The 19014-nt window shown below is 36.9% G+C and overlaps 1 protein-coding gene across 11 annotated transcripts in view; it reads left to right on the top strand.

Moving 5' to 3' along the window:
• ZEB1 (zinc finger E-box binding homeobox 1) overlaps window positions 1-19014 on the top strand; it is a 189833-nt gene that overhangs the window by 168227 nt on the left and 2592 nt on the right. For 7 of the 11 annotated variants that reach the window (XM_045069140.1, XM_045069141.1, XM_045069135.1 and 4 more), the window contains 3 exons: window positions 8681-8786; window positions 15117-16924; window positions 18785-18965. In XM_045069140.1, the coding sequence (XP_044925075.1) occupies window positions 8681-8786; window positions 15117-16924; window positions 18785-18965 (2095 nt within the window). Of the gene's footprint in view, window positions 1-4405; window positions 4609-8680; window positions 8787-15116; window positions 16925-18784; window positions 18966-19014 lie in introns of all 11 variants that reach the window. The other 4 variants (XM_045069134.1, XM_045069132.1, XM_045069133.1 and 1 more) reach the window with 1 other exon arrangement.

Genomic DNA, 19014 nt, shown 5'->3' with positions numbered 1-19014 from the left:
AGTTTTGTTGATTTTGTTTCCTTTGCTGGTGCTAAAGCTTTTTATCTTGACGAAGTCCCAGTAGTTCATTTTTGCTTTTGTTTCCTGTTCCATTACTGTTGTTGAAAAGACTATCTTTACTCCATTGTATTGCCTCTGCTCCTTTGTCAAAGACCAGTTGACTTTATTTATAAAGATATTTCTGGCTCTCTGTTCCTCTGATCCATTTCTATATTCTCACACCAATACCACACTGTTTTGATTACTATAGCTTTATAATAAGTCTTAAAGTCAGATAGTGTCAGTCCTCCAACTTTATTTTTCACCTCCCATATTGTATTGGCTATTCTGTGTCTTTTGCCTCTCCATATAAACTTTAGAATGTTTGTCAGTATCCATAAAAGGACTTTCCAGATTTGAGTTGGAATTCCACTAAATCAAATTGGGAATAACTGGCATCTTGACAATAATAAGTCTTCCTATCCTCAAACAATGAATATCTCTCCATTTATTTACTTCTTTGATTTTGTTCGTCGGAGTTTTATAGTTTTCCTTGTATAAATCTTATACATACTTTGTTAGATTTATACGTAAGTATTCAGCTTTTTTGGTGCTAAGTTAGTGTTATTTATCAATCCACTTTTAAATTTCTGAAGGAAATTGAGAATGGTGTAGAAAACAAAATAGATTCCATTGCAAAGAATCACCTGTACCTTCCTTAAATCAGGAATCAATTATGAAAAATGCAGAAATAGAAGTTTCACCTCAGAATCGATAGGATTTTCTGTAACTAAATCAGTGACAAAGGAAATAGAAGTAGGACACTCTAGAATTGATTCCTCCAGTGTGCCAAAAGGATGCATTTTTGAAGACAATTATTACAAAGATTATTACCCCTGGGGATACAGTATTACAGTTATATGAATAGTGTTGTGTTGATCTATTTGCATATTTGGTGAGTCTATAGTTATAGGCACTCTAAACTTCTGTAGGTCCCTACCATTTGTACTTTGATTTCTCAGGGTGTTGGTTTTTTGTTTTTGTTTTTTTAAGATTTTATTTATTTAGTTAGTTTAGAGAGAGAACGGGTGGGGGCAGGCAGAGGAAGGAAGAGAGAATCCCAAGCAGAGTCTATGCTGAGTGTGGCGCCTGATGTGGACCTCATAGTTACAACCTTGAGATCATGACCTGAGCTGAAACCAAGAGTCAGACTCTTAACCAACTGAGCCACCCAGGTGCCCCAGTTTTTTTTTTTTTCCTTAAAGGAAATTTGTTAAATTTCACCTGAGGAACCCATAGGTTATAATAAATAAGAAAAGGAAATTTAAACATTTTAATATACATATGTAAATCTTTTATGTAACAGAAAGTTCTTTAAGAATCCTCATGAAAGGAGCACCTGGGTGGCTCGGTGGGTTAGGCCTCTGCCTTCGGCTCCGGTCACAATCTCAGGGTCCTGGGATCGAGCCCCACATCGGGCTCTCTGCTCAGCAGGGAGCCTACTTCCCCACCCTCCTCTCTCTCTCTGCCTGCTGCTCTGCCTACTTGTGATCTCTGCCTGTCAAATAAATAAATAAAATCTTAAAAAAATGTTTTATTGCACGGATCAAATAAAGTTAAACTTCGTAAAGTCCATTGTTATAATCAACACAGTAAAATCCTATAAAAATTGGGGCCCTAATCATTCTGAATTAGTAAAACATTTGAATTCTAGAATCTGTTTTTAATTCAGATACTCATTACTTTCAGGTATACAGCTAATAAAATATTTCATAGTAGACATTCTGTCACACCAGTAACATCAGATTATCCTCAGAAGCCCTCAGCTTTTTAAGTGTTGGTGGATTCAACACGCTCTCTGTACTTCATAAATTGTCAGAGGGCAAACTTTTTTCTGGAAGGCTGAAGTATCACAAACTCTGAATCAGTGGTGCACAATTAAAGGAGATTTTGCAAATATTTTATATCCAGTACTACTATCAGTCTGAAATGTCATGCTACTGAGCAAAGGAGGTTTAGGATACAAAAATTAAGGTTTTTTTTTAAAGCATATTCATAGTCACAGATACATAAGGAAATTATAGACTGCTCAAAAAATAGACATAGTTTGGATTTCTTTCTAAAGTTATTTATAAGAATTCTAAAAAGAAAAATTTTTTCCTTATGTGATAAGCCTTCTTTGCTTAAAAAAGTGATTCTTTTAAATAAACATCCAATATTTTTCAAAAATAGAAACAAAAATTTTCATTTAACTCTCAAGCCTGTTAGTTCTATAATTTGCTCTTATTATGTCAGATATTCAGGTTTACTTTTTGTTGTTTTATGCTAGTATCCTAAAAGAATAAATTCTTATCTCCTTGTGTGAGAAATTCAATATAGATTGATTTATGAAAATAATAACTTGCTGGTAGAATATTATGAGCACCCTGTCATATTACAAAATTACTAGTATTTTGTTTATTAATGATGAAGGCAAAAAAGAAAATAGAACATAATGAGAACAGACAGCTGTATTACACTTGGATTATAAGCAGCTTAAGTAATAGAATCACATGTCGATTGTGGTGCCAATAATAAAGCACCTGCAATGGCTCACTTGGACTTCTGCCACTGTAACCAGCTAAAATCAATAGGACGGATTAGGTACTCTGGCAAGGAGAATGTCCCAAATGTTGATTTCCTACTTACCTTTACAAATAGGAAATTAATACCAGACAAAACATAACGTGATTTCCAAAACAATTTCATGTGGCTAATCTAATCCCATTAGAAGTAGGTCATTTTAGAGACATCACCAGCAGAAAATTCTCTGATTCCAGTTGCCTTGCTGGCTGATAATAAAGACACCATCATAAACTTTGGGGGATTTGGTTGTTTGATTTTATTCATATGGGATCAGGTGCTCAGTCTATTACATGCAGGCTGGTTCTCAAGCAAAACTTTTAATTTATATTGACTTGGATTTCAATAAAGGTAATATATGTTTATGAGGGATTTTGAGATTGTAATATAATTTTCTTTGGTAGTCTTTTTCTTTTTATCTTTTTTTTTTTAAGATTTTATTTATTTATTTATTTATTTGTCAGAGAGAGAAAGAGTATGCACAAGCAGGCAGAGTGGCAGGCAGAGGTGGAGAGAGAAGTAGGCTCCCTGCTGAGCAAGGAGCCCGATGTGGGACTCAATCCCAGGATCCTGACCTGAGCTGAAGGCAGCAGCTTAACCGACTGAGCCACCCAGGCGTCCCAAGTCTTTTTCAATAAGAAATTCAAATGAGGGTAAAGATATGATTTACAATAAGTTTTATCTTTTAGGAACTCTTTTTTTTTTTTTAAAGAAATAAACCAAATATGGAAAAGCACTCTTAGTTAAATAATATTAATTGGCAAAATAGTATTACGTTTTAGGATTGTCGGGCTTAGATGGCTCCATGTGTAAAAATATGGTTCATTCAGGAGCACTTGGGTGTCTCAGTTGGTTAAGTGTCCAACTCTTGGTTTTGGCTCAGGTCATGATCTCATAGGTCCTGGGATCGAGCCCCACATCAACCCACGTGGCAGTCTCCATGCTCAGCAAGGAGTCTGCTTGAAGATTCTCTCCCTTTACCCTTCCCCCCATTCACACACCCCTCTGTCTCAAATAAATAAATCTTAAAAAACTATATGGTTCACTCAGTGAACTCCAGTTTTTCTCTATTTCCTTTATTTTCTGAATCCTATCCTATACTTATCCATATAAAATTCTACAGAAAATGTATCCATGTAATTCAGTAAGGAAAAGAACATAAAGAAGCATGCGTGGGAGGTTTTTGTGGGACAGACCTAGATCTGGCTCCTGTTACTCATTTCCCCCAGCACTTGTTCTTGTGGTCTGACCTCTGTCATATGGCTACACCTAACTGCAGGGGTGTCTTGAAAACATAATCTAATTATATACTACTCACTGTGTGATGGCAATAACTTTATAGAGTGTCATTTCCAAATTAGAAAGAAAGCATTAAATAATTAATGATACATCATTACCAATGGAAAGATTCTATTATGGTGTACAAGTCCCCTTCAATATGTATATATTTATAAAAGTAATGTATATTTCTAATTTTGTTTATATTTTCTTTGTCTAATTAACCCTACAAAAAGAAGGGAAGATTTGTGGTTTAGTGGAAAAGACATGAGAGTTTAAAGTCAGACAGCACATGTTTGAATCCTGACTTCATCATTTACTGGCCAAGTGACTTTTAAGTTATTTAACCTTTCTGAGCATCCTGTTTTCTCTTTTATGAAATAGAGATAGTATCATTGTATTATTTTAAGGATCAAATATAAAGTAGGTAGTATAATATCTGGCACAAAGCATAGGGACTCAGTGACAGCTTTGGTAATTTTTTTTGGATGTTTTAAATTCAAAATATATTATCTTTCTTATTCAGGAACACCAGATGCATTCTCCCAGTTACTCACCTGCCCATATTGTGATAGAGGCTATAAACGTTTTACCTCTCTGAAAGAACACATTAAATATCGCCATGAAAAGAATGAAGATAATTTTAGTTGCTCCCTGTGCAGTTACACCTTTGCGTACAGAACCCAACTTGAACGTCACATGACATCACATAAATCAGGAAGAGATCAAGTAAGTGAAAGCAACCATCCGTACAAGGCAAGGGTTTTAATATACTTAAAAGGATGTAGTAGAAAGCATCTTATCTACAGCCTTACAAGAATAAGTGATTATTTGAATTATCTGGTCATTTCTGAGTTATAAAGTACATGTGAACACTATTGTTGAGGTCCCTAAGTTTTTTTATTCTTTTTCAGATAAGGTCCTTTTTTGTAAATTTAATTATTTTGCTTATACCGTAACAAATATTTCCCTGAAGTTTAAAACTAGATTTCAAAGTGCATTCTACCAAAATGCTCAGTGTAGGAAAAAGAAATACTGGTTTCATAAACCATATGACTAAGTACTTACCAAATTGAGAGGAAAGTCAAATAATAAAAGTTAATTTTCTGGGAACCAAAGACTACTTTATTTATTCTCAGTGTAAGTTACTGTGTTCTATTTACTGTAGGAAGGGAAGTTGCTTCCTTTAAGAATCTGAAGTTTAGATTCTAAACATTCTTATATTGAAGACTCATTTTTCACATGGTTTGTTCTATCCCTATGTCATGTTGCCTCAATTTCTAGTGTATAAAATAAGACTATTCTTCTAGAAGTTAACGTTTGAATGGTTGGCTTTGTACTTAAGGATTAAAGGCCAAGAAGCTCTTGCCAATTGCCCTTCTTTTGGAAGATCCTGATAAGTATCAACTCTAAACAATCAGATTAATATCAACATGACGCTAACTTTAAAAATCAGAGAAATGTTCAGCTGCACAGTGTATTTTAAGTGTATGTGTTATTGTTGTGGCACATGTCCAGTTTCTTGTATCAGAGGATTATGACTATCTATAAATGCAAATCTGTGAGAATTCTGCCCTATGTATGTACCTCATATAGTCCTGTATCTCACAGAGCACAAGTTAGACCCTTTCTAAGATGATGGCTAAACCAAACAAAAAAAAATACAGCAGAAACAAAATCTTCAAGCAGGGTCAACCTATCTTCTCAGGACCTTGACAACAACACTCACAAATTCACAAAATAAAGGGGGAGAAGGATGGCAATCAGGAAGTATAGAACCACGATTTCCTTAGATAGGTTAGTGGGTAAGTCCATGAGGGAACACTTGAAGTTGGCAAGAATACCAAAAGAAGGAAGAAATTGATACAGAGAAGGAACTCCTGAAGACAAAGACCATCTGTCCCTATGCAACTCTTATTAGGGATGATGCTTTTTCCATCTGACTACAGTACAGCCAAGCTTTGGGAAAAGAGCCCTATTTGTGTGACATTTGGGGAGCAGGCACCAACTGCACCTGTTGTCCCCAAATCCTGTCTCAGAAATGATCTGCAAAGCGCAGGTGGAGCTAATGGTGAAAACAAGAGATGCCATTATAGAAAGAAATCATAAGATCAATGATGAGCATAAGAGCCAATTTTGTGGTGATTTTTCAGATGAGTGAAAGGCAGTAGGTTTTATATAAAGTATGTGATCAGGCAAAAGTCAGAAAGGAGCTGTGGTTAATATGGGGACCAAAAATGTGAGGAAATATGATTGGGATGTCTTAGAAACAATTTAGGTTATGGGGCAGCAAACTTGAGTTTGAAAACCATGCCATGGCTTAAAGATAAGCATTTCCATGTATTATTAATTTATTCATTAAACAAACATCTGTGTTTCTATTACATCAGAACCTGTTCTGTGTTCAGAACCTGCTCAGTGTTAAAAGGCACAATAGTGAAAAAGATAGGCAAAGATCAAGAAAGTGGGGAGCATATATTAGCAGATGATGTAAAATATAAGAAAAGAGATAGTATGAAGAAAAAAAAAAGCAGAAGGTAGAAAGTGAAGAAAGCTGCTATTTTTTTAAGGAGAGAGAGACCTTTCTAAGAATGGACATCTGAACAAAGACCCAAAGGAAAGGAAGCAGCCAGTCATAGGATAATTAGGGTAGGTTGTTCCAGTCAAAGGGAACAGAGGGAAACATGAAAAGGCCTTGAGGCAGAAGCCTGCCCAGCATCCCCAAAGGATAGCAAGGAAGCCAGTATGAATAAAGGGGAGAAAGATAGGTGAGGCCAGGAAGTATTTGGGGCTGGATGATATTCCCCATTGTATAGACCCTGGTAGAGACTTTTTATTTTATTCTACAGTGTGACAGGGAAACCTTTGAAGGTTACTGAATTTTGTCTTTATTTTTTGATCATTTTTAAGGGAACACTGGCTGTTGGGTGGAAAGTAGATCAAGAAAGATAAGAATGGAAGCAGGGAGACCATTTGGAAGCTATTGCTATAATCCAGGCCTAATGTGGTGGTGGCTTTGAAATCACTGGTAGTGACTGACACTGGACACTGACGAATGTTAGATACAGAGTATATTCAGGTGGCTTGCTGATGGAGTGAGTAAGGGAGTTAAAGAGAGGAATCAAGGATTACTCCATAGTTTGGGGCTGAAGCAATAATCAGATAAGTGATGGTGTCCTTCACAAAGACAGGAAACACCAGAGGAAGGCCTGACTCTCAAAAGGGAAATTAAGAGCTCGGTGTTAATCATGTTAAGTTTCACATGCCCATTTCTTTCTGACTGGTGGTATCAAGGACTCAATTGGTTCTCAGAGTCTGGAGTTAAGGGGAGGGGTCTAGAGATACACTGTTGGGAGTTTTCACCATATATTTGGTGCCTACAGCCATCGGTTTGGATGAAGCAGGATACATAGTAAGTACTCATTCTCTTTCCTTCCTGTATGGAAAACAAAAGAAGGGAGATTCCAGCTAGAGGAGCATGAAGCAAGTCGTACTTGAGTTAAGCCTTTGAAGTATGGCTGGAATCTTAATAATCAAAATTATAGGGAAACATAACCAAAAAATAAGAAATAGTATAAACTAAAGCAAGGAGATAGAGTAGTCTATGTACAAAAAACTGAGACTCACTGAGTGACTGAGGCATGAACTTCTTCCAGGGAACTGGTAAAGAATCAGCCTGGAAACTCAGGTAACCTCAGAATGTAAAGACTCAGAATCTGTATTCAGGGGTTCATGGGGGGAGCCTTTGGAGGGTTATGAGCAATTTATGGTTTATGAGGTTTATGATAGAACTCAGTTCAAGCAGTGCTTTTGTACAATTAATCTAATGAACAAAAAAAAATCAGAAACAGACTCACACAGAGAACATACTGGTGGTTGCCAAAGGAGAGGGAGGGAGGTGGGCACACTGGGTAAAAGGGAGTGGGAGGTCCAGGCTTCCAGTTATAGAATGAATAAATCATGGGGATGAAAGGTACAGCATTGAGAAGCTAGTCAAAGGCGTTGTGATAGTGTTTTATGGTGACAGATGGTAGACACTTGTGATGAGCATAGCGTAACATACGGACTTATTGACTCACTATGTTCTATGCTGAAACTAATGTAACACTGTATATCAATTAGACCTGACTGGGAAACATTTCATAATAATAAATAAATTTAATGATGGATAAAGAAAAGTAAATAAATAAAGTAATGGAAACTTTACTTTCTGGAAAAGTAAAATCTAAAGTAAAAAAAAAAAAATACAATTTTTTTTAAATTTTTTACTCTGGAATAAAAAAATACAATACCTGGAAAAAAAATCTAAGAGTGCAAAATATATTTGAAATACATAAAAGTGAGAATTTGATAAACCAGACAGAAAGCTGTTATAATACTCCATGTTTGGATGAAAAGATGGAGGTATTTTTTAAAATTCATCAGATTAAAGTACATTTTGGAAGTACCAAGCATCTAAGAGATAGGATAAACTACTGGAAAAAGCCAGGCTACAGAAGGGATAATCTCTAGTTTCTAGTAATGTATATACTATCTTACTTGTGCTAAATACTATATTACTCAATAAAGCATGATTCTAATGCTCTAAATTAGCAAGTGGAGATTTTTCTTTATGTCCAAATTCTGATCCTACTATCACCCTTCTTTTTGGTGCAGTATTCCAAGTGTTAGATTTTTGTGACTGACTCAATTTGAAGCCTTTGAGAAGCAGAATTCATCAAAATGCTTTTAGCAGATTGGCTATTCTTTTACGTCCAAAGCTTTTTTGCCTTGTAATTAAAATATCAATTCTTTCCTACAGAGACATGTGACACAATCTGGTGGTAATCGTAAATTCAAGTGCACTGAATGTGGAAAAGCTTTCAAATACAAACATCATCTAAAAGAGCACTTAAGAATCCACAGTGGTAAATATTTCTTTTCTGTCTACACCTTGAATATTATAGCATATATGGTAATAAATAAATTTGTTGTATTGTGATCTACACACATGGTCAGAAACTTTGCTTTTCTTGTAGAATGAAGACTAACCTGGAGAAATTTTTTATTTATAAATCATATTTTATTGGAATCTTGATCTTTAACTAAAGCATAATAAGCTAATATAATATGACATACTTCTCCAATTTTTTAATCAGAATATATATTATATATATTATATATTTTTTTTAATATAGAATAAGAAGTGCAACCTCCTTGAGCTTTCTGATGAATACTAATTCCATTGCCTCTTTTGCACAGTTAACAAGGGAGTGAAAAAGGATATAGAGGTACAATTTGTACAAGAAAGTAAAAAGGCCAAGATGTTCTTTACCTGAAAGAAATAGAAGTGAGTCAGGGTGATGCAGAGTCACCCTGAAAATTTTAAGGAAAAATTTAAAGCATCGAAAATTTTAAAGAAAATATGTTTACCTACCATTTCACCTTTCTATTCCACATCCTTTTCTAAATTTTACTTACAAAATGATATTATCTGAGAAAAATATGTCTGTTTTAGAAACTTAGAAACAAAAAGAGCTGTATTTGCAGGTCTTAGGGCTTTACTTCAAAAGCTATAACAAAAACTCCATAGCATCTCACATTGCACTGTGACATCCATTCATCTGATTAATTTTGGTATGTTATTTTAGATTTATTTTATTTTTTTAAAGATTTTATTTATTTATTTGACAGGCAGAGATCACAAGTAGGCAGAGAAGCAGACAGAGAGGAGGAAGCAGGCTCCCCACTGAGCAGAGTCCGATGTGGGGCTCGATCCCAGGACCCTGGGATCATGACCTGAGCTGAAGGCAGAGGCTTTAACCCACTGAGCCACCCAGGCACCCCTTTGTTATTTTAGATTTATTAAATAGTAGTGAAAAATAACTCTTTTCTAATTAATGAGAAATGATGGCTGTCTGCACGTGACTTATTTTGTGGAAATGATTGTATTGACATTTACATCTTATAAACATCCTACAAAAAGAGTACAACGGGTGGCTTTGTGAAGGGTGACTAGTAATATCTGTGTTTTATTTTCGAACTACATTTCTAGCCGCTTCACTGTCTTGTTTGTTGAGGGCTAATAAGGTTAAAGTTACCAATTTATTTAAACCAAGATTCTTGCAAAAACATTTATTTATTTGCACACTTAAATGTTCCTGGAAATGAGAAGTTGTCTTTTGCAGTTTGCCACAAAATCCTATTTCTTTTCTTAGCTCCTGGGCTATCAAAAAAATTTTCATCAAGAATATATTTTTAATGACCTGCTTTCTTATTACAGATGATTTGAAGTTGTTGATAGAGATAGAGCTAGTTCAAGAGCATTTTCTTAAATGTTGAGATTGGAGTAGAGGAGGGAAAATAAAATTTAGAGTAAGATTCATGTACAAAATGAGTCATATGGTCCTATTGCAGTTTTAGAGGCTGTGGATCTGTCAGAGCTGCAGAGGGTACAGAATTGGGAAGCATGCATCACTCCAGGGATTGCAATGCAAGGCAGAAACAGGAAGTTGGTATTGCAAAATTCTGCGTTGATATTCAAAAATCCATCTCAGTCAAGTAGTAGGTAGGAAGCTACTGTCTATAGTACAGACAGAAAGTGTGCAAGAGCTCCAAGCTTGTTAGCAGTACACTGCTGCTGCTGCTGCTGCTGAAGTAGCTGGTGCGAATCAGGTCACATCACGGAACACAGGGCATCACTTTACTCTGCACTGTCCATCCATTATGTATTTACATGATAGTCTTGTCCTTAAGGATATGTAATGTGAAACTGTATACCTCTAATACAGCAAGAAATTTTAATTTTAAAATGTATTAGGAAAATAAAGTTAAGGAAGTAACACAGGCATGAAGTAAACGTGAAGTAAAATGGATATACTGTGAAATGCCAAGCACATGCTGGAAGCAGACCACACATTAGACTCTCAAGGTTTAGGAAATCAGAAAACTGTGATCAATAACCATGACCCAGATTGTCTGCAAGTAAAAGGAATTAGTCGCTAGGAAAAGTACAACTCTGCCCACTACGAAGACCATAGAAAAACAAAATGCATTTTATATCATTTTCCAAAGTATCCTTAAAATAGTACAGCAGAAAAATTGATAGAGTTTTCTTTTTAAAGTAAGATTCTCCATGGACGCCTGGGTGGCTCAGTCAGTTAAGTGGCTGCCTTTGGCTTAAATGATCAGGTCAGGATCCCAGCGTCCTGGGATCAAGTCCCTCACCAGGCTCCTTATTCATCGGGGAGTCTGCTTCTCCCTCTGCCTTCTTCTCCCCCTGCTTGTGGTCTCTCTCCCTCTCTCTCTGACAATTAAACAAAAACCTTAAAAAAATAAAAATAAAATAAGAGTCTCCAGTAGGAAGCCAGTGCTATTTCACCAAAATGCAATTCAGAAAAAGTATTTCTCCAGAGTAGCTGCTCTGATGGCCTGGTTTATTCCAAAGGAAGATTTCTTGAGTCGGGGCTTCTCAGTGTCATCCCAGGATGGTACCAGTCTATAAGCTTTTTTGAGACTGGTTCTTGAAGTGCTACGTACAGAAATCACAAGTAATTTAGAAACTAGCAGATGAAGAAAAAACTGTGACAATTTTATTATATTTTATACAATATTGATCTTACAGTAGATTGGAAATTAAAAAAAAAAAATGGAGGGGGGCGGATAAAAATGTCCTTCACTGCAGATTTGAAAGAGCTGTTTAGAGTCTCAAATAATGGATGAGCTTCATATCCTTCAAGAAACCTCTGTAATCTTTCTTTGTTAGCTCACTTTCTAATCAGGGTCTTCAAATTATACTCCATAAAATTACCTGGATTGTTGCTATCTTCCAACACCACTAAAATGAGCCGTATGCAGAGTCATGTGTTTTAGCCATCATCTGAATTTCTCATGTGGGACCTGAGCTATGATGAGGAGCAGGTCACCTCACCTCCACTCAGAGGTGAGACAAAAAAGGCTCCTGCTCCCGGGCTTTGATCCTCCCCAGAAAATAACCTGAGTTTGTTCCATGGCCCTATGAACTTTAGCCTGGAAAGTTTTTACATCAGATGCAACCAAACGTCCACCTCAGCCATTACAAAAAAGAAATCGGTCTTCATAGGACATCAGACTTCTTACAGCACAACTTCACCTCATTCAACAGTTGCTAGACAGACAGATTAGGCGAGGTACTCTATGTATAAACCATTAAGCTATGAAGTTAGAAACAAGGGGTTTTCCAACAAACTTAGTAGATTTGGCTATAGAACAACTGCTCCACTTCTTTCTGGTAATGATAAAATACCAGGTAATTCCCAACCATAATACTGACAACTAACATTTATTGCATACTTAACTGTGGACAGCCCCATTCTAGTTATTTGTGTACATTAACTCATACAGTCTCAATGATAGCCCTCTGAGGTAGATGCTATTATTTCCTCCCTTTCTACTGATGAGAAAATGGAGGTTCAGAGAGCTTAATTAACCTATCCAGAGTCACTCAGCTAGTCCATGGAAAAACCAGGGCCTCGGTGTAGGTATCCTGACTCCAAAGCTGTTACCTTAGCCACTGTGCTCCTCTGTCTCCCTGTTTGTAAAGATAAAAATAATCTGTGGGGCCCCTGGGTGACTTGGTCAGTTAAGTGTATGCCTGCTTCCTGCTCAGCAGGGAGTCTGCTTCTCCCTCTCCCTCTGCCCCTCCCCACCACTCCTGCTGTCTCTCTCTCCCTCTCTCAAATAAATAAAATCTTTTTTAAAAATAATCTATATCATAAATTCTTATTTTCCAAGTGTCTCTAACAAGAGAACAAACATATAGCTCATCTAAAAATGTTATGCAAGAATTTAAAATGTTAAAATAGAAATACTAGAACACATCCATTGTTTTACACCCCTCCTTCAGAAATTTACCTGGTACATTTGAGTATTGAATCATATTTCAGGCATCCCCTTGGAAAGATACTGATAAGCTGGAGAATTTCCAGAGATGAGTTAACAAGTGGGTAAGTGGGAAGGGTTCTAAAAACTATGTCCAATAAGGAATCTTTGAAGGACCTGGGTATATTTAAGAAGGGAAGTGTAAGGATACGGATGACAGCTCTTCACAGGCTAGGGCAGGAAATTGGGCCTAATAAAAGGTGAATTCTGGCTTAGTACTCAACCTGTATATCCATAGAATTACTTTTTAAAAGAATCACTAACATCTATTGAGACCACACAGAGTTTTGCTGTATTATGTCATGTAACTGCTACAACAATCCAGTAAGGATGTATCTACATTTATTTATACACCAAAACACTGAGACTCGGAAGATTAAGAAAATAGTAAGAGGCACTTGGGGGACTCAGTCATTTGAGCATCTAACTCTTGTTTTCAGCTCAGGTCATGATCTCAGAGTCATGAGATTGAACCCCGCTTTGGGTTCCATATACTCCCTGCGAGTCTGCTTACGATTCTCTCTCTTTCTCCTTCTTCTCTTCCCCCACTCCTGCCCCCACTTCTCTCAAAATAAATAAGTAAATAAGTCTTTTAAAAAACTCATGGCAGAACCAGGTTTTGAACCCAAATTCATGCTTCCCGGCAGAACCAAACTAGACCATCTTCCATAGGGCTGTCCAGCAGGTAATAACCTACTTTTAATAAAGGAACTTAAGCAAGAGGCTAGCTAAAGTCCAGGATGATATAAAATGAACTCTTACTGTACAAGAGGGCCTCTTAGATCCCTTCCAGTTCTAATATCCGATTATACTTCGAGAAAATATAACTCACCTTTTAAAAATTGTGCAATACTGAAATTACATTAGAAGAACTTACATTCTCACTGCTTTCATTTTCATTCTTAAAAAGAACAGAGGAAAGAAAGAGCTCTATCTTGATATTGAGTAGATAAATAGTATCACCATATTCCATAAGTTTGCAATTAGCCATCCATTCATCCAAAAAAGGCTTGTTCAGCATTTTTGTAACCTACACTTCAATGGATAGAAGGCATAAATGGCACACAAGACTCAAGTTCCTACCTTATTGAAACTGATAGTCTTTAACCTATAAATTATAAATGAATGAACTATATATATAAATTAAAATTAAGATGTGAAATTAGGGTTGTCTGAAAGTATTCCACTTGGCTCCATGCTTCTCAAAATTTTCTACCGAAGTATACCTAATAGCTGACAAGGATAAATGCCTTCTCTCCCAGGTCTAGAGAAGCAACTTGACATAAGCCTCTACAAGCAAGGAGCTTCTTTGACATTGTGGATTTTTCCTAACAAGTCACATGAATTTTGTCTTTTTCTCCATGGTATAATCTGTGTTTTAATATTAAAATGTTTTAAATTACTGTAACCACTCTCACTAAAACTGAAACTACAAGAAAGCTTTACATACCCACTAGAACATTGCCTTCTAGCTCCAGGAGTGCATACCTCCCAGTTTAACAAGCCAAGACTGATAGCAATACCTCGTATGGAAAGTTTTCTGCCCACTGAAAAAGATGTTTTCAAGGAAACCTTAAAAGCTTTTGGGTATGGGAAGGAAGTATTCATACTTGTTAAGTCTTATATAAAGGAAATTTTATTTACTTTTCTTTCCTGTAACATTAATTTATCCTGCAGATGGTTAAGTATAGTGAAATGTAGAAAAATTACATAGGTGGTAAAATAGGATAAGAAAAAAAAAATAACTTGAATGAGTAGATGTACATTTGACCCTTGAACAATGCAGGGTATGGGAGCTGGCCTTTCATGCGGTCAAAACTCCACATATAACTTTTGACTCCCCAAAAACTTAACTACTAATAGCCTACTGATGACCATAAGCCTTACCTATAACAGAAAGTCAATTCATACATGTTTTTATGTTATATGTATTACATACTGCATTCTTACAATACAGTAAGCAAGAGAAAAGGGTATTCAGACTCATAAGGAAAAGAAAATACATTTACAGTACTGTAGGATATTTATCAAAAAACTTCTACGGGTTAAGTTAACCCATACAGTTCAAACCCATGTTATTCAAGGGTCAGCTGTAATTCTTTTTAGCATTTGAGAATTATTTGAAGTTTTAAAGGTTAGCAGGAATATTATACACATGTGCTAAGAAGATGCCCTTATGGGCTAGCACGTGTACTACAGATGAGGGTTTTGCTAGTCTTTATAACATTTCTGTCAGTTTTGAACTTACAATCAATATTCTAAATTGAAACTGTTTAAGGACAATGTGGACACATAACTTGTATGTAATAATTCAGTGAATATAATTTTTTGTTGTTCAGGAGAGAAGCCATATGAATGCCCAAACTGCAAGAAACGTTTTTCCCATTCTGGTTCCTATAGCTCACACATAAGCAGTAAGAAATGCATCAGCTTGATGCCTGTGAATGGGCGACCAAGAACAGGACTCAAGACGCCTCAGTGTTCCTCACCATCTCTTTCGGCATCACCGGGCAGTCCCACGCGACCACAGATACGGCAGAAGTTAGAGAATAAGCCCCTTCAAGAGCAACTTTCTATAAACCAAATTAAAACTGAACCTGTGGATTATGAATTCAAACCCATAGTGGTTGCTTCAGGAATCAACTGTTCAGCCCCTTTACAGAATGGGGTTTTTAGTGGTGGTGGCCCGTTACAGGCGACCAGTTCTCCTCAGGGTGTGGTGCAAGCTGTTGTTCTGCCAACAGTTGGTTTGGTGTCTCCCATAAGTATCAATTTAAGTGATATTCAGAATGTACTTAAAGTGGCAGTGGATGGTAATGTAATAAGGCAAGTTTTGGAGAATAATCAAGCCAATCTTGCATCCAAAGAACAAGAAACAATCAGTGCTTCATCCATACAGCAAGGTGGCCATTCTGTTATTTCCGCCATCAGTCTTCCTTTGGTTGATCAAGATGGAACAACCAAAATCATCATTAACTACAGTCTTGAGCAGCCTAGCCAACTTCAGGTTGTTCCTCAGAATTTAAAAAAAGAAAATCCAGTCCCCACAAACAGCTGCAAAAGTGAAAAGTTACCAGAAGATCTTACTGTTAAATCAGAGAAGGACAAAAGCTTTGAAGGAGGAGCGAACGATAGCACTTGCCTTCTGTGTGACGAATGTCCAGGAGATATTAATGCACTTCCAGAATTAAAGCACTATGACCTAAAGCAGCCTACTCAGCCTCCTCCACTCCCTGCCCCAGAAGCTGAGAAGCCCGAGTCCTCTGTTTCATCTGGTGGAGATGGCAATCTGTCTCCCAGTCAGCCACCTTTAAAGAACCTTTTGTCTCTTCTGAAAGCTTATTATGCTTTGAACGCACAACCAAGTGCAGAAGAGCTCTCAAAGATTGCTGACTCAGTAAACCTACCCCTGGATGTAGTAAAAAAGTGGTTTGAAAAGATGCAGGCTGGACAGATTTCAGTGCAGTCTTCTGAACCATCTTCTCCTGAACCCAGCAAAGGAAATATCCCTGCAAGGAATGATGAGCAGCCTCAATCTACAAATACAAATGAGCCCCCGGAAGGCACAGTAAATCTACAAAGTCCCCTGAAGATGACTAACTCTCCAGTTTTACCAGCGGGATCCACCGTCAATGGTTCCAGAAGTAGTCCATCATCCCCATCACCTCTAAACCTTTCCTCCTCCAGAAACACACAGGGTTACTTGTACACAGCAGAAGCCGCACAGGAAGAGCCACAAGTAGAACCTCTTGATCTTTCACTACCAAAGCAACAGGGAGAATTATTAGAAAGGTCAACGATCACTAGTGTTTACCAGAACAGTGTTTATTCTGTCCAGGAAGAACCCTTGAACTTGTCTTGCGCAAAAAAGGAGCCACAAAAGGACAGTTGTGTTACAGACTCAGAACCAGTTGTAAATGTAATCCCACCAAGTGCCAACCCCATAAATATTGCTATACCTACAGTCACTGCCCAATTACCAACGATCGTGGCCATTGCTGACCAGAACAGTGTTCCATGCTTGCGAGCACTAGCTGCCAATAAGCAGACTATTCTGATTCCCCAGGTGGCTTACACGTACTCGACTACGGTCAGCCCTGCGGTCCAGGAACCACCCTTGAAAGTGATCCAGCCAAATGGGAATCAGGTAAAGAAAAGGACCCTATGCCAAAGCTATTTGCTAACATGCTAGTTTGACTCCTTTGGGTGAAATTTTTCGAATAAAACCAGTCTATTTGGAGCCAAGCATGTTGTTAAAAGTTTTTTTGAAAGGAAATAGATTTGCCTTAACTTTCGTAGCATCACACCTTCAGTTTCTTACTAATCCCAAGTATGGTTATCAACTACCATTGTGCTATTCTCCTGGGGAAATGAGAAGTCTTAGCTAAAGACTTGACTATCTGAAGCTTGAGACATTAAAGAAAAATTGGAATATTCACCAATTAAATTTCTGTTTCTAGAGTTATATTCCCCAAATGAGTAACAGCTTCTGCTGTATCATCAATACATGGAAATACATTCCCATTCACAGACCTGTCACACTAGCAAAACTGAGCTATTACTTTTTATGCGTTAGCATCTATATTTATTAAAGGCTTTGATTAAACAAGAATTAAGTATACAAAGAGCTCATCTAGTGAATTTGCTGATCACTTTACGAGCTGTAAACTAAGACAGCTTTCAGTCATAATTTATATACATGAGTCCATATATCCATTTTCCTCCTTACCTTCCCCCAAAAACTGATGATGTAGTTTTAGATAGAACCATTTTTGTGACTGTTGTGTGGCTCATTCTCCAGACTATTTTTTAGGTCACTAGCCTTGATGTCCTCAGTTTTTTTCATTGGTTTCTTATTGAATCACCCAAATACTAGAGATAAATTTGATTTTCATCCAAATATTTGCTGTAGGTAGGTGCAGCTGAAATAATTACAATATCCTGTTCAAATCTATATCTGCTGCTTTCTTCCCCCTTAAATATCACTACTGATTGGGTTACCTGTAGTGATTTCATCTAGACTCTCAGTGTACACAGCACTGTGCACACCTTTGAATAATAAAGGAGGACACACCAACATTTCACTTAATCATAAGACCACATCCCATAGCAATGAAAGTAGTCAAGTTGCTTTAGCACAAACTGGCAGCTCACAGACCACCCAGGCAAATGGCTGCACCTCTCCCACTTTGCAAATTATATGAAATGTTGTGAAAAGCCTTTGAGCTTTTAGACAGTTTGTGGGTTTAGAAGCAATAGAATGGAAAACTTTAGGAAAGACATAAGGATCTTGAGGGACCCAATTCCTCTACCAGTAACTGTTTACTTACATGAGAGCTTCCTACACAATATTACCACCCTGAGGCTGCCTAAAATGTTTTTATACCACTGAAATTCTGAAGATTGATTTTGTCTAGCAGGTATTCTTGTTTCAAAATATAGACCCCCTGCATTGTTTTGCCATCTTGTTCCTTAGAAAAGTGGTAGAGAAAAGCCCTCTCTTTTCGAAGAAACCACAGAGGTCAGTTTGTAGACCTCTGAAGTTCTGGAGGATACAACTGAAAGACCACCTTTTAAAAATAGAATCTTCATTTTTGCACAGTAAAACCCAGAAAGAAAAAAATGAAGGTAAATGAGGCAGTTAGAAATTGGTGATGATGTAGCAAACTTCTAAGTTAAAAATGTGTGCAAATTTCTCATTAAATCACAATTCACTTGAAACCAGATAAATTTTGTTACTGTACATTTTACATTCTTTCTTTTCATCAGTTGATCACTTGTTTTTATCATCATTATGACTGTATTGCCCCAACCTCACTTTTTTTCTGTATCAACCCCCACATAGCATCTAGCTTTCCACCCTTGGACCCTGTCTGCAGTGATGAGCTTGCTTTCCTCGAGCTATTGAAAGTATAAATCAAATTAGTTTTTTTTAACCTGTATTTTTTACATGTGTCTCTTGTTTACCTTTTAATCTGAAATTAAGTGTTCTTCTTTTTTTCTATAGGATGAAAGGCAAGACACTAGTTCAGAAGGAGTATCAAATGTAGAAGACCAGAATGACTCTGATTCTACACCACCCAAAAAGAAAATGCGGAAGACAGAAAATGGAATGTATGCTTGTGATTTGTGTGATAAGATATTCCAAAAGAGTAGCTCACTATTGAGACATAAATACGAACACACAGGTATGTCGATGAATCTGACAACTTTTGAAAAATGACTCTGTAACCCTTT

Source organism: Mustela putorius, unplaced genomic scaffold (assembly GCF_011764305.1).
Source record: "Mustela putorius furo isolate JIRA1106 unplaced genomic scaffold, ASM1176430v1.1 tig00003913_pilon_pilon_pilon, whole genome shotgun sequence".
NCBI lineage: Eukaryota > Metazoa > Chordata > Mammalia > Carnivora > Mustelidae > Mustela > Mustela putorius.
Note: the sequence above shows the minus strand (reverse complement) of the source record. Positions and strands in the feature narration are given on the sequence as shown.